This window comes from Xiphophorus couchianus, chromosome 15 (assembly GCF_001444195.1).
Source record: "Xiphophorus couchianus chromosome 15, X_couchianus-1.0, whole genome shotgun sequence".
Classification (NCBI taxonomy): Eukaryota; Metazoa; Chordata; class Actinopteri; order Cyprinodontiformes; family Poeciliidae; genus Xiphophorus; species Xiphophorus couchianus.
Window position 1 is genome coordinate 18551157 of NC_040242.1, and position 16640 is coordinate 18567796.

A 16640-nucleotide genomic window follows, 5' to 3' on the forward strand; every position below is an offset into this window, starting at 1 on the left:
GTTTTAATAACTTATTTTAGAGCCATAAAAATAAAAATATTGAAATAATTTCTAAGTAGATCATGATTTTAAAGCACTTTTTGGACAGGAAGCAAGCAAAGGCCACCAAGGTAGCTGCAACTGCCGTTAAAGTTAAGCAGGTAAAAAACAAACAAAAAAAAGCAACTTTCCTTTACAGTGTTTTTCACTTTTTGTGTCGTCTGTGAGTACAAAACATATGATGTTCAACAGATCGCCTTAAATCAGAAACAGCTGTTCCCAAACATGCTTCAATTGCAAAAAGGGATTTTCTCAGTGTCTGAGCCAAATGACACTGAGATTCCAGCTCTGCTTGATTCCAGCTGCTGTCTGACTTGAGAGCAGTAGCAATGATTTGAAGTGACGTTTTAGAGCCAGACAACAGCTGTGTATCCATTACAAATGAGTGCAAACTTTGTTGATATCTGCTAATGTCAAACAAACACAATTTTGCAATTGCTGTTTCCATTACATGAAGAAACTTAACATTTAAGTCATTAAAATTCATGGCGGTGACAGATGTAAATACGTGAGCTATGTCCATATTTCAGCCACGCACTGGTGCTCATCAGCAGCCATAAAAAGAGACGTCGTCTTATTCAGGCATTGGAGCGACAAGGTCCTTATTTTTGGGACCTTGGGATCTAGAAAAGCTATGAATTCAACACTTTTGAATGACAAACTCAACTTTTGGTGAACTCAGCTGCACATCGTCAAGGCAGGACAGCATCTACAAATAAGCTTGTGTGCAAACTGGTGTGACACACCAAAAGTGTTTCCATTTATTTCAAAACGGGCATGTTTCCATTAAGCGAATTTATCTTTCTAATTGGATTTTTTTTTTCTTTCTTTCTTTTGGGTTAATGAAAACGCAGCTATAGAAGTCCTTGAAAAATCTTTTCACAGTTTAAAGTGTAGCTCAACCCTCTGAAGGAAAACAGATTGACTGGGAGGAGAAAAGTGAAACTTGCTACACCGCTGCATGGCTCACTTACAAAAACCAGGTTATTCTGGTTGTCACGGTGAAGAATTGCAGCCAAATTGGGCTCATGAAAATGTTCTTAAGTCCCTCCACAGGGTGCCAGTTTATTAATATCTTTGACATTTCTCCTTTCTTCTCTTAACTGGAAAAATCTCCATCTAAATCTTCATTTTATAACCTGAAATTCGAGCTGGTGTCACTGATTTTGTTTTATGCAGCGATGTCGGCGCTCCATAATCAAAAAGTAAAACCTTTTTAAAGCTTGTGTGCTCAGCTGCCTTTTGCTTGGATATGAATATTACTATCACTAGCAACATGCTTTAATACAATTTAAAAAATAGGAAAAATAATTTACTATTAGTTATTTTTAACATAAATATATTTTTTTAAAAAAGAGTCATGATTTTAAGTAACTTCATTTCTGACATATTAGTAAAAATGTACTTTGATGACAGCTTATGGTAATAAATGCTTAAAATATAAATTTTATTTGATAAATTTAAGGTTTCTGAGTTAAAAACAAGGAACATTTAAAAGCAAAGACGTTTTAAAAAGTACATATTAGAAACTGCGAACTTAATTCGCAGTGCACTTGTGGAACAATTCATAAAACCAGACATCTGTGCTCGTTTCCTTAACAAATGTATACGGCATCGCACAAAAATGAAGAGATGGTCAAACATTTCATGATGAACACAGTACTAGAAGTTAGGAAAAACAACTGCAGCTTGTTGAAAAGGCACCAGAGTTTTGTCGGTCGCTCGAAAGTTTTAGCACAAACACATTGGCATGACGACAGATGACAGCAGCGACACTTATAAAGGCAAAATATATTTTGGTCTCATTTGTTGGTCCTATTTAAAATATAAATATTTTAAATACAGGTTCTTTTAAATGACATCAAAAGTCTTCACAGTTGTGCTTCCCTCGCAGCGAAAAGACAAGCCGTTACTCCTTCAGTGTTTAAGAAATGTCTCTGTAACGTTCCTGAGGTACTTGGAGGGGGATTAGCGTTGAACCGGGGACCTCTTACCACAGCGGAGCGGATGGTGGGTGAGCACCAGGCGGCAAGAGATGCTGAGGTTTGTAGCGATCTGAGTAAAGGTTCGCTCATCCCTGAACTAATGCGTTAGCGGTCGAGACCCCTTGCCTTGGCCGTCATCCCGGTCTGTGGTGGTCAGGCGTCTGGGAGGAGCTGCAGCAAGGAGGAATAAAGCACAACAAGCCAAACATAAACAGACATGCTCAGTATTTTAGTGCTTGATCAGGGTCCTGCTCCGTCTTCTGAATGTTGTCATGAGTGTTTACCTACGCTTTCTCACTCAGAAAATAGGCAATTGTAAAAAGCAGAATGGAAATGCCAGTAAAAATCTGCCGGTTTTGATAAACAGTTGGTTCTTTGCTAGGTGTGTAAAGTGGTGCAAAAGCTAAGTCTGACCAAGTACCTTTGGTCTAGTTTCTAATGTAGATATCTTAGTACGCTTCAAAAATAACTTACAAGTAACCTTCCAGCAACAAATAGAAGCTTTTTTAAGTCAATGATTCCTCAATATTGTTGATAACATTCCAGTTCCACTGGCAGATCATTTTATTTACAGCAAGACATTGTTCCCACATGTTAGAAATTGGGATGAGGCACAATGTGAAATGTGTTACCACAAAACTAATGATATGTCAAGGTAAATGTGAGTCTTTGCATATTTTGGAATATAAAAATCTTCAGATTTGTGCTTTTGGATGAAATAAGAAGCTGCAGACAGGCAGTTCTCTGATTTTTAAGATACATATTTAATCTTTAAGCAAGAATTAGCAAACTAAATGTTGAAATCTACATGTTAGCATCTTTTCACACTTTTAGAGAAGGAGGCGAGGTCCTTCTGCAGGGAACGTCCATGTTTTCAAACAGATTTGATAAAATCTGCTGCATTCACGCCGCACTGTTTTGACAGACACACTCAAATCCAGCTGGACTTAGGTTTTTCAGCGTGCGGCAGCTGCCCTCTACTCGACTTGGCTCGGGAAGACTGAAGAAAATAAATATCCTCACGAGACCCGAGAAAGTACTGAGAAATGAATGTGCAGGTGGAGAAGATGGGAGATTCAAAATCTGATTACAAAAGGAAAAGATTAAAAGGAGGAAGGAGAGCTGTGATCAAAAGGTTCCCAGAGAGAAAGGGATGCACACTCACAGAGACAGTCGGGCCTCACTGTGCTGCTCGGGAAAGTGCTGGGGCCTTTGATGGAAGAAGAAAGAGCAGCTAGTCTCAGACTCCTGGAGGTGGCATCCAACTTCTCTTCCTGGAAATACAGAAGGATGGAAGAGAAAAAACCTTTGTGGGAAAACTAGACTGTCATTATGAGGCGTAAATAATGGGGCAACTTTCTCTGCTGGGTACCTGAAATAACTTTTTTTAAGGCCAAACTTCAGTCGCTTTCTCACTGCTGGAAATCGGAGGCAAGCCTAATAGAGCTTTTATTGAAACTCTCACAAAGATAATTGATTCAGATGTGTGTGGTCACTGCAGGTCAGTCTCCGGGTTTGTGCAACTGTTGCATTTCTAAAATGTTGTCCGACAATGTTGTTTGCTTACCTGGTGGCAAACTGAGCAAACAGTCAAAAATAAAACAAAGTTTGCAAGAAAAATGGAAATCTGGGATCAACAAAATTTGAGCTAAAAAAAAGGTGCATTTTACATCATGTTGGGCTTCTAAAGCAACAACTCTGTAGCTATGTTTAGTAGTGTTGATTCACAGCAAAAACAACATGAAGACTAAAGGAAATCAAACCCACTGTCCCTTAAAACCATCACACAGCTTTGTAGTTTTCTTTGCTTAAGTTTACATCTGCACGAAATCAGATTAATTTGAGGATTTTAATGATTTATTTGAACATTTTTTCCCCAGCTGGGTTTATAATAAAGACTACAACTTCAACATATAAAAAAAAAAACATGAACTAGAAGCACCAGTTACATTATTTCTGAATAATTCACATAATGTCAAAATGATTAATGCGGGTTCCAATAAATATACTTTCTTAGCTACATCTGATTAAATGGCAGTTAGGCAGAAACCACACGCTTTTTATAGCACTCAACAAGCTCTTGGTATACATTTTAATTGCATATTTGAGTACTCATTTTATCTCAAGTGGTAGGGCCTATTTTAATTAGTTGGTTTTAAATTATAGTTTGCAAATTTTCAATAGGGTCAAGACAGGTTGTTTTACAAAACTAATGTTTGCCTGATTTAATTCCAAACTACTGTTCTGATGTATGTTTTTTGATTGTTGTAAAATTTCAACAATCTAGCTTTTGTTTTGAGATGGAAATACTCGAGGAAAGCAAGCATAGGAAAAAGCACAATGTGGCCAACTATAATTTTTTTTTAGCAGGTAAAAGATGGTACAGGTTTTAAAGCCCGACCTTGGCTCTTCCAACTATTCCTCCTGATATTGTGACAAACAAATTGATGCTGTTGTATTTGGAGCTTGGTTAGCAACTTTTCAGTGCATCCTGATATTAAATCTTCATGCTTTGTTTTCCAAAAGTGGATGAAGACAGTTTACGTAGCAAACTCTTTTCACGTTATTTTTTTTATTCCCCCATTAACTGTAACTTGAAGTTAGCATTAGCTTCTGCTACACACTGTGCTGGCACAGCGCTTTACCGTCAGTGAAACTAATGTTCATTACTCCTGCTTTAGGGTTAATGCAACTAAGTTTTTAGACCTCTATTTTCTTTAATCTGAGGCAGACAGTTTTGCTGTTCCAACAACACAATAATAGATTTAGTACGCTAACATTAGCCTTCTGAAAGGGCCCTCCACCCAACTAATAATCTAAACATACTTAAGGACAAGGTCTATGACAGGACACTAACTTTTTTAAGTAAGCTCTATTAATTCTCATCAGACGGTCAAATATCCCACCAAAAGAAATACATATATTTACAGAACTTTACATATTAAGGCATATTACTATATATTTCCAAAGAAAATACAAAATTGAAATTAGTGCAACAAATTCTTCAAGAATGTCTTAAAGTCAACCCTGAAAAAGTAAAATTCAAATGAATCATTAATATCAACAAGTTGCCATTATTGCTGATAATGTGAGTATATAAGCGTCTGACTGGAACTGTACATAGATTGCAGATCAACATTTGAACCTGTGTGAGCGTTTTCTTCCACCTGTTTTTGTTTAAACAAACCACAAGTGAGCAGCAGCCATTAAGCTGATGCAAATGTCACTTATCACTTATCATGGGAGTCATTAAGCAAAGTGAGAGGTAATCTAGAAGAGCAAAACCACTTAAAGAGTGACTGCACGACTATTTAGAGGAGGTTACAGACTGCTGATAGCAATCAGCTGTCAACAGTGATGTTTTAATGGCTCCCCCGACTGTTTTTCCAGCAAAGAACATAAACGGGGCAATTAAAGGAGACTGGTAATCGTTAGGTTTCATTTGAACGTCCACTTGTGCTGCTGTGCACTCGGACCTTCTACGAGACATTACTGCCACCTGAAATTATTCATTTATTCATAGAACTTGTAAATGAGGTGCAGTACATGCAGTAGCTTCTGTGTGTGGGGGAGTTATTCATGAAAATGCTGTCAGAGTTAGAAAACCCTTATCCAAACAGCCGCTGTTCGAACAAAGCAGTGCTATTAGGTGGACCTGGATAAAGGGTGGTGTTGCTGAGAAAGCCCAGTTTTTTTAAAGGAATTAAACATTTCACTTTGTGTGTGCGTTCTTGTTTATGTGACCTCCCGGACCTTTTCAGATCAACAGGCCTTACTGGGACAAAAGCTGGATTCCCTGATTAAACTGGACAACATGTTCATCAACAAAGATCACAGAGCAGAAATTACTCTAAATAAAATACAACAATCCATTTTCAAATGCAGAGTTGTCCAAACTCTTAGCCATGTGGAATTTCAAGATGAATGTATTTGAATTGCATAAAAATCTTTTTTTTTTTAATTAGAAATGCAGAAATACATCCATTATTCCATCCCCCCATAAAATCAACTAAACATGATGTTGTCATGAAATGAACAAAGTGGTATGATTGGTGAATAGAACTCTAAATCACATCAATACAAAACATAAAAATGCTGCATTAAAAGAAATTAATCCAGTTTTCTACATTTCCTAAAATGTGATTAATTAAAATATCTTGTATTGTACCTATAATTTCCCAGTTTATGAAAAATTTAATTTGTAAAAACCTTGCCACAAAAAAGTGTTCTTTAAAAAGTGTCCCTATATATTAAACACCTGTGCTGATGAGCCAAATTTGGATCGAGGGCCACATAAAACCATTCTAAGGGCCACAAATTGGACACCCCTGGTAAATACTCCCATAGCCATAGGGGGAAACAAATTTTGTCAGGGACAACTAGTCAGCAGAGAAGCAATGCCACTGTCCCTATCACCAATAACTGGTCCATAGACGAAGAAGACTGGACAAGTTGCCAATGAGACTAAGTCCTCTTGAGCAAGGTGGAGATTTCCCTGTTTTCTGCAACGACACCCAGGAGCGACGTGAAAAAAAGGTCGACACCCTTGGGAACGTTTTATACAGCAGAAACTGACAAAAGCACAAACATGATACGTAACATGATACTATGAGAAAAAAACTAACTGGTGTTTCAGTTTTTTAGAGTTCAAAACGTTTTTTAAGTTTAAATCCATGATAATATTACAGATCTTTCTCATTTTACAATTTTTATCTCAACGTGATATTCTGAGAAAGATAACTAAAGTAGATTTTAATTAAAAGATTTAAAATCATCTAAATTTCATGACACAATGAATGCCTTTTTTGCCAATGTCTAAGGCCTAGTCAACACATAGTCTGATATCTGGGAAAACATATTTTAAATGTGTTTTGGTTTTTCATCATACAAAAACTTTGTTTAATATCATTAAAAACAATTATTTATAAAAACTCCAACCAAAGTGAAATGGGAAAACAGAGATTTAGGGTCTCTTGCATTACAGTCTGCAACATGTAATGCGCCAATATAGTCACATGCTTATTTTGACACAATTCCCAACAAACATCGGATTGTGTTTTAATAACTTTATATTCTAATACGCTATCTAAAAATAGTTCAACCTATATAACTGTCCACACAAATTAACTTCTTGGCGCTTTAATTCTTAACAGAAAGTTGTCGCTTTGAAGCAATTTGATTGCTGCCCCCTATGGATTTGGGAAGTTTAAAGCAATGCTTAGTAGTGGACCAAGGGCTAGGAGTTTCAAAAGTGTTGATCAAAGTGTCAGGTCTCTGAGCGTTTACAAGAGGACAGTATGTTGCGGTGTTGGGTAAGTTGAAGGATAGAGTTTGGGACAAATGGCATTATTTAAATGAATCAAAGTCAATGCAACAGCTTAAAGACATAAACACAAATGTGTGTGTCTATATTGTGTCCTACTCTGTACTCTTGGATTCTGCGTTTGGACTCGTCCAGCTGGTCCTGCAGGTCCCGGACGATCTCTCTGTATCTACCACAGCGCTGCTCTACAAACGCCATCTGCTGCCGTGATTCCTGAATAAACCGAACAGAGGCTGTTGTCACAACCAAGCAGACGTGAGACTCGGCTGTTTCCAACCAAGTGGAGCTTCCTAAAGCCTCAGCAGTGCTGAGCACTGAATTCAAAACAGTTAGAATAAAGATCCACATGGACCTGACTTCAACCCACCTCGAAATCTTTGAAGTCGTCTAGCAGACATTGTTTTTCTGGAACCGACTCCAAGTGCTCCAGTGCTATTCTCGTGTTCTATCCGCAGGCACACACACATATGTAGATGTATATAAAATCAATCTAACAGGGAGGGAGTTCAAGGAAACATAATCCACTTATCTCATATTGGGATCTGAATCTTGTAATTAAAAGATAAGAACTGCAATACTTCAGAACTTGTCTAAAAATTATTCAAGTTTTTTTACTTTCTATACATTGTGTATAAATCTGTTACTTAATGATACCTTCAAGGTACATAAGGTACGAAAGAAAATCTAGAAATTAAAAATAAGTGCAAGCATAACCAAGAAAAACCTGGAAAAAAAAAAGAGTAGCGAGGGTGGAATAATCAAACAGCGTGAAATGAGATTGTTCAAGGTTCGCATTAAAACAAGATAACTTCTGACAGCTGCACACTCTGATGAGATATTTATGGGAGTTTCAGCTCTGCAGAGTCAACTGGCAGATTTATAAAAACAGACAAAGTAAAGAGTCTAAAGACAACTCTTTTAGCTGTACTGTTGCCTAAGTTTCATGCCTTTCTATTTTTACAGTTTCATGTTATTAGACATTTTGGAAAGATTAACTGCTTTAGAAGAAATTGAAAAGTTATGCACATAGAAAGCTTTACCTAGACCATATGCAATGTTTTTCCAGGCAGTTTTTAGGTATTCAAAAGTAAAGAATAGTTTTATTTTGTTTAGCTACAACAACTTTAACTAGTAAATCAGTATCATTCTACAAAATATAATGATTTTGTCTCTAGTGTACCAAAATGTGCTTCCCCTCTGATTTCTTTAGATTGCCTCTCAGAAACAAGTCTTGCCTATCAAAAAGATTTGAAGCTGTCTAATCAGTATATTTCCTGGCTTTCTGAACATCAGCCATTTATTGTTTTCATATTTCGTCTAAGCAAATAGAAAACTTTGATTTGAATGATTTGGTCATTTCAATATCAACAGATTGTTACAAAAATTGTTCTCCATTTTGGACAGAAAAGATTGATAGACAAAATCAAATTTCAGCATCAACAAGATTTCTTAACGGGTTGGATAAAAAATGTTCTTGTTTTCTTATCTGTTATTAAATTTCATCAAAATGGTTAAACTCAGTTTGCATATCTAATTTAGATTTCTAAATACTAGACGTAACTTTGGAAAAACTATTGGGTAACAATTAGGCCTGTCGCAATAAGCACTAAATCAATTAATCGCATGAGAAATTAAAACAAACTCAACTTATGTGATTTCTAGTTTTTCTCTTTTCTCTCTTTCTCCTGAAAACTGGATGACAAAAGATTTCAGTCTCAAAAAGATTTGCTCTCAACCAGGTCTTTTTTATGAAGGGCATAATTCATTTAATTTGTTGTTTCTGTTGTTTTGTTAATATATTTTGGATATTTAAAATGTCTTCCAGTTCCAGAGTAATGTATAGTGTAGTGTTAATTATTCACTACAATTCAAAGTTTATTGATCTTTGAGATTGTGTTCTTGCACTATTATGGCATTAGCATTATAATATTACTTGAAAATGGTCTCAAAACAACAATGTTCTCTTTTATCGCAATAACTTTTGGGACAATTCATCCAGCAAAATAACACGTAACAATGCTAAGAAGTAAAAATTTGGACCAATGTTGATATCCAGAATTATTCTTATTATTTTTCTTACTGATATTTACATATATTGTATTACATATTTTCCTACCCTTTCGACATTGAAAAAACAACCACACCACTGGCATTGCTTCTCTGCTTCAGTTAAACACTCCTCAGTCTTGCGCTGCATTACTGTCACGGTCACATGACCAAACAAAAACCACATGACCAACCTCTTCCAGAAATACAAATGGCAACAAGTTGAAAATAAAACATTGATTGTTAACATTAGCCTAGTTTTACTTATCGAGCCAATACCTAGATGTTAAAAAATGACTAACATCAGCTGATAACAATGTTAATGCCGATATATCATTTGAGGGTTTAACAAGAGGGGCTGCAACAGAGGAAAGCCTGGAGGTTGGTAGTTAGAAAACAACCTTATCATGAGACAGGACAGGAAGTGCTTCCATTTTAGCTCAGATGCTGTTTACTTTCTGAGAACAAGCCTGGGGTTCTGCTTCAGGTTCTGTCAACTCTCTCGGCCAGAAAGACTTGCCAGCTACTCACCAAAGAGCTGTCTAACCAGGGAGTTCACTCTGAGGCTGGAAGGATGTGCAATATTTCGTTCTATTGGAATTTCAAATATTAAGCATTCTGAGAAAACTATCCTGTTGGGAGACTGAGAAGTTTTGGTAAATAAAACAATGCAATCGAATTTTAACCAAGTTGATCCAGGCCAGGTTAGTCTGATTGGGCGCAACGTCTCGTCTCGGCTTGAGCTGGCTGGTCAGTCAATCATCTTTTCCCCATGCTACATCACATCCCATCCCTGACTCTGATAATTGATAGATGATTGATAGATAATAATAATAATAATAATAATAATAATAGATAATTGCTCAGAAAAATATTCTACTATTTTTCAGCACCATTTGTTTACTCTTTCCAGAGAGCTGACAATTTCAAAATGTACAAGAATATCACCATCTGGGGCCAGTGTTTTACTTCAACACCTCACATTCTCTGAGATATTGATAACAAAGGAGTGACTACAAATGGGCTGCATTTGTAGTCACTGCATCTGGGCAAGCTAAAGAGCAGTATTTGGTTTAATCTAGTGTTACCCTAAGATGTTTTTACAATTAATATAATTAAGTATTTCCACAGGAGTAAGAATAAGTATATTGAAGATCAACTTTTACACATTGCTATACACTACAATGTTTTAAATGCGAGACTGCCAAATTGGGTATAGAGGATGGGGCTGGTGAGAAATGTCAGGCATTTCTACTTTGAGTTTTTAAATCAGATTTCTTTTTGTTTTAATTTAGAACTTTTAATTTTTGACTGAAGTAAAACACAATGCAGTTAAAATGTAACCTTCAACCAAAATGCAATGACAATGAATGGAGACTTTTATTTTTCTCTTTTTGACAAGCAGAACCAGCCAGTGTACTATAACACTACAGTTATCTGTCGGTGTGCTATTTGGAAACCTCATATATTCAGGGATGATACGAGCTTTCAAAAGTTTGAGAACTACTGCATCAGTCTTAGCTAAACAGTGACAGATTTGTCAGGCCCACAGTTGGGTCTTGACAAGATTCTTACCCATTTCCCAAAAATGGGACTTTCGGATACTAGCATTTACTGCAAACAACTTTTAGACCTGACGACCCATATTTTGTCCTCCATTTGTCTGCCTTTGCTCATTTTCAGACAATGCAGTACAAAACTACAATCAGTACAGAAAATGGACACAAAGGAAGCTGAAAAAGCAGAACTTAACCACTTAACTATCACCCCTAAAACACTTACCAATGGGTCAATGAGGACACTGATGTCCTCATTGACCCATTGTCCAGAGAGAGACTTTGGGTGGAGAGCACCCAAAGTCCAGATCATTGGAAGAAAAACATAAGGAACAAATTAGAACATCTTTTTTAAAGTTATCCTAACATTAGGTGTAGGGTTAGATGTAGATAATTCATGATTAGGAGATTAGTCAGGCAGAACGACAGTATCCTTATTTCCCTAATGGATAACATTTGTTAATGGGAAACACCAAATATAATTTCTGCTTTTAAATGATTAGATTGTGGCAGAATATTTTATTATTTTACAGAAATTCAACTTTACACTGACTTTGTACTTTGTAGTAATAACAGGATATTGGTAGGTTTCACCAACTCAAATTTAAGACTTTTAAAGACCATTCATTAAGACTTGGATCAGGTCTTCATTTCTGATCCATGACAGAAATGAAGAAAATTGCATTTTCCTCATTTACAGTTACAGACTTAAGCCCTAGTGCTGAGCATTTTTGCACACTGAGCCTCAAATGGGGTTGGCAACAGAAGTGAGCCAATGGTGAGGGCCAATGTCGTCTAGCCAACAAGCAATAAATTTTCAATTATCCATGATTAACACAAAAAACCTAGTTAGTGGCCTTGAGTCACAGAACGCAATGAAGATGTCTGTGCACCACTCAAACTTTTGCCTGACAGAACAAAAATAAATACTATGCAGAATAGACGAGATTAAATAGTCCTGTCACAACAAATTTAAGACCTGGGATGAACATATAAGGCCAACTTAGATTTTTTAAATTTTTTTTATGAGTTTAAGATATTTTAAAGCAGGGGTGCCCAAAGTCGGTCCTCGAGGGCCGGCATCCTGCACGTTTTAGTTCTCTCCCTGGTAGTACCAACAACCTTTTCAGCAAGTCAATGTTCTTCTTAAGCCTTCTAATGAGCCATCATTTGATCCAGGTGCGTTACACCAGAGAGAGAACTAAAACATGCAGGATGCCGGCCCTCAAGGACAGATTTTGGGAACCCGTTTTAAAGCCTTACTTTTAGATGCACAATCGTAAGACTTTTCGGGACGTTTTAAGGATGTGCGGACAACCCTGAAAGTGTGGTAACAAACTGTATACTACCTGGTGGATTCAAATTGCAATCAAGGATTTTTGTCTCAACTCACTCATCGAAACCCTATCTTTACATCAGCAGAGATCTGGCTGCGCGGCTATATTCACACCTCCGTGGTTAGCTTCAGAAATCGCCCTGTTCCTACTCAGGGTTGGTGTGTTTAAGCAGCAAAAGGAAGCTGGCTATTAGGAGGCATCACCGACTGTCCCGCTGACATATTAGTAAGATTTGCTGGGTGATCCTGAGCAGCTGGGCTGAGTGGAGAAGGGGTCGATGTGTCCCCACTGCCGGCAGAAAATGCGGGAGTTGATGAAGGTTCGAGACATCTCCTATTCCGTCTTGTAGCAACGAACTGAAGGCTGAAGCTGACAAGCGTGGCGTATAATTGTGACAGGTGGGTCGCCGTGCGTTAGACAGGTTCCTACACTTATTTATTTATTCTTAGGGCTGTTAAAGGCGTTCGGGTCAACGCAACCTTTGATCAGCGCAAACGAATTCCTATCTGACATCTAATTGCTGATTAAGGATGTTGGCGGTGGTCATTAAGAGTGCGGATGGTAGAATCAATACCATATTGTCAGCAAGGCTCACTTCTGGGCACCATCAGCAAGACTTGTAATGATTAACGGAGCCTCTGAGCCTCGACTAAAACAATCATTTCTCACCCTGGGTTAGACTTCATGGGTGGCCAAACAAAGAAATCTCTAGGGTTACTACATAGTTTTCAAAATATGGAATTTCCTTCCAGCATTTTCAATATCAGTATGGAAAAGAAAACAGAGAAAATATGAAAATCTAACTTTCTAAAATAAATGGACTAAGTTTCAGAAACTTAATAAACTTACTGTGTCAAAGAAAAGAAAAACAAGCTCGAGACCCCATTATCTCACAAATAATGAGAAAGTAAAACTGGAACAGGCACAAAGAAGTTTAAGATCACATTATCCCACTGCAGTAGTGAAATAAAATAAAATCACAAAAAAAGGGGGAAGTTTTAGTTTCAGCTAAAACAACTGAAATGTATCAAAAATGAAACAAGGTTGCGATATTTTTATCACCAAATAATGAGACTTAAAGCCGTCAAAGGTAAAAGAGCTTATGGCATTGTTATCTCAACATAATGAGAACTAAAAATCACATTTAATCAAAGATACCAGAACACTAGAAGAGCTCTAAGCTAAGTGATATATGGGGTTATAATGAAAAAGCTTGAGGTGTTATTTTGAGGTGAGATGTTTTGGTGGCTTCCTCCACAGGGCAAGATTGGGTCTCTTTATTTCAACATAGCGAGATAATAAAACAGTCATTATCTCATAATGTGAGCAACTGAAAATAAATTTCTGTGCACAACATCTGGATTTTCTGATGCACAAGCACATGCTTATTCATAAAGATGTATGGCTTTTATAGGTGGCTGTGATTCTACATTACACCAACTCACGCTGGATATTTGTGTTAAAATCTGTCTAAAAATCAACAAATATTTGAAAACTGTAGCACGGAAAAGTCTTAAAGTTTGACAATTCCACCTAAACTTACAGATGTACCAGTTTATATGGCTAAATAAAATCATGCTAGTATAATTTTAACTTCAATATGAAATTTAAATAAAATCTTAATTGAACTTCCACAATGACACACTACAAGAAATCAAATCTTACCATCTCCAGATCCAACACACGATCCTAAAACAGAAATAAAACGCGACAGATTAGGATTAAGGGTGAATTGAAACCTGAACGTGAACAAGTGAAGTTCAAACATAGGATGCTTCCATGTGTGCGAAACTAAGTCCAGGTAACAGCTCAGCACGAGCAAGAAAAAAAAAAAGAAACTCAGCAGATGCATGTAGGAGAAAAAAAAAACCTTGAAAGAAGAGAGGAATAGGGTGTTCTAACATAACAAGGGAAGTAAACGCAGCGGCTGGGGAGAGTTCTTCTTATCACGCTCACAAAGACAAAATGCTCCATCCTCTCCTCCAGCTCCTGACTGATGTTCCCTCGCTAACGATGCATAAGTGATGCTCTGGCTCTTATCTGCCACTCAAACGCACACCTGCTTCTCCCTGCAGCGGGCATTCCTCTCTCCCTCATTTTCTGATGCTTTCCGGCAAGGGTCCTTTTTATTTCCCCCACCCATCTTCCGTTTTAACTCATCTGTGTCCCTCGTGCTTTCCGTTTTCTGGCTCTTCACATGTAAATTGTCCTTGCAGACGTGCCTCAGTGTGTTTATATGCGTACACGCATCTGCTTTGCATTTTAATGGGGTGTAAAAGCGCCAGCGAGGCTCCGGCGGGGGCCGGTCCACTCCGGCTTAGGTGAGTGGGTGGCCTGCCAAGAGGAGAAAAAAAAATGACAAGGCCTTTAGTGACTTTTAAACTCCAAGGCCTTGTGTCTGCAGTAATTAGCTATTTGCTCAAGCAAGCCCTGGAGGAGTCTGCCAGGCGCACAGCTGTGCAGCAGAGTGGGGTAGGGGCGGATGGGGGGGCAGCATCAGAGAAATGTGATTCTGCTGGAAAAACAGCTGACGTGCAGAAAAAGACAAAGGGAAAAGTGTGTTGTCTCTTTCTGAAGTGGAAAGACGGAAACAAATAAAAAGTAAATCTACAAACAAATCCAGCACAGATTAATGAAAATACATGAATCTGACCTGAAGGCTTCTCATTTCTTCCTCTTTTGCGCGACTCCTCGCCAGCAGCTCTGAAAACGAGGAGACTGCGTGAGATAAGATGCTGTGGCTGATAAGCAGAGCTCTTAGATCCACGCTCACTTTGAAAACGCTCCCTGAAATCCAAGCTAGCGTTATTAATCCAGAGTGCGCTCTGCTCGTTTGATGGTTTTGTTTTTGTTTTTTCCAACATCCAGTTCCTGCTGTGCGACTTGTGAAGCTACGGCCGATACAAAAATTGCAAATGGTTCAATTTTATTCTGAAATCTTTAGAACGGAGCTTTCAGTTTTCTTGAAAATGACTGGACTTGGCTCAAGCAATCTGCATACGTTCCCATGGTGACAGAACTTAGGGGCGTAATTTCGTAGGGCTAATTTAATTAAAAAAAATATATGTCACAGCATATCTTTCTGAACCCAGTTTGCGAAATTGTATTTGATTGTTTTGTAGAGCAAACAAATCAGTGTTTTTAACTAGAAATCAAAGTGAATATTTTGTTTTGCAAAGTTTAAAAAAAAATAAATATAAAGGAATCTGATTAACCATGTTTACAGCTAATAGTTTATGCTTAATTTAGATTACATGTTTTTATTTAAATAATTTTAAAAAATTCACCTGTAATCAAATTTTTTTCCATTCAGTAAAAATGGCAAAACCGCTGCTAGCGCTCTATATCTAGCTGATATAACAAGCTAAAGATGATGCACCTGTAATTTTTTCTTGTATTTATAAATACAGATTGATATAAAAATAATAGCAAGATGTCTTCCTGTTTTACTGATAATAATGTTTTTATTTTTAGAAGTGAGCACATCCTCTGGGAACTGTCTGACAGATTGTGTAAGACTGACTACATCCCTGTGTCAACATGATGTGCTGTCTAAAGATGTGCCTGTTTACAGATAAACTGTGTGCAATGTCAAGACTCTTAAAAAAAATATCTAATATTAGTGGGCCGACAATATTGGTCGACGGCTAAGTTTAAATATGAGCGGTTTGGCAGCTCCTTGTGTGAATGTGCATATTGATGTGTGTGTATACTTGTTTATGTAGCTTTTCTAGAACCTTCTTTGGTATATTTACTAACCTTCTGAGGACGGATGGACCTTATGGGACCAAAGCTCAAGTCCAATAAACTGAACCCCATTTTTCAGGGTCAAGAGCTAGGTTTAGAGCAGGGCTGCCCAAAGTCGGTCCTCAAGGGCCGGCATCCTGCACATTTTGGTTCTCTCCCTGGTGTAACGCACCTGGATCAAATGATGACTCATCAAAAGGGCTAAGAAGAACATTGACATGCTGAAAAGGTGTTTATTACCAAGAAGAAAACTAAAACATGCAGGATGCCGGCCTTCGAGGACCGACTTTGAGCACCCCTGGTTTATAGGTATGACGTGAATCAAGTTTAGGTTAAGCTTAGAAATATACTGTTAGTGTTAGACATCGATGCACTTATTAAAATGAATGGAAATCGATACAAAGTGTGTAATCAGAAACACATTTTTTCAGACAGATCACAACAAAACAGAACTCATAACTATAAAGTAAGTTATAAAGAATATCAATGATAATTAGTTATTAGCATGTGATGATAGTCACAAATCGTACAGCAACAGTCTTCAGTCAGAGGCTTCTTCAGATTTGTTGTAAGACTGACTGCTACCGGAGATTCTTCCTGCCTCCAG

General features: G+C 37.5%; 1 protein-coding gene across 10 annotated transcripts in view; it reads right to left on the reverse strand.

Moving 5' to 3' along the window:
- Nucleotides 1–1469: 1469 nt before the first annotated feature.
- The window catches only part of cep128 (centrosomal protein 128), a 55247-nt gene continuing 40076 nt past the window's right edge, over nt 1470–16640 (reverse strand). For 2 of the 10 annotated variants that reach the window (XM_028040483.1, XM_028040482.1), the window contains 6 exons: nt 14940–14989; nt 13952–13975; nt 7715–7792; nt 7447–7560; nt 3190–3298; nt 1470–2195 (listed from right to left, as the gene is read on the reverse strand). In XM_028040483.1, the coding sequence (XP_027896284.1) occupies nt 2122–2195; nt 3190–3298; nt 7447–7560; nt 7715–7792; nt 13952–13975; nt 14940–14989 (449 nt within the window). In that variant the 3' untranslated portion in view covers nt 1470–2121. Of the gene's footprint in view, nt 2196–3189; nt 3299–3396; nt 3603–7446; nt 7561–7714; nt 7793–13951; nt 13976–14939; nt 14990–15059; nt 15178–16640 lie in introns of those variants that run through there. The other 8 variants (XM_028040484.1, XR_003598464.1, XM_028040485.1 and 5 more) reach the window with 8 other exon arrangements.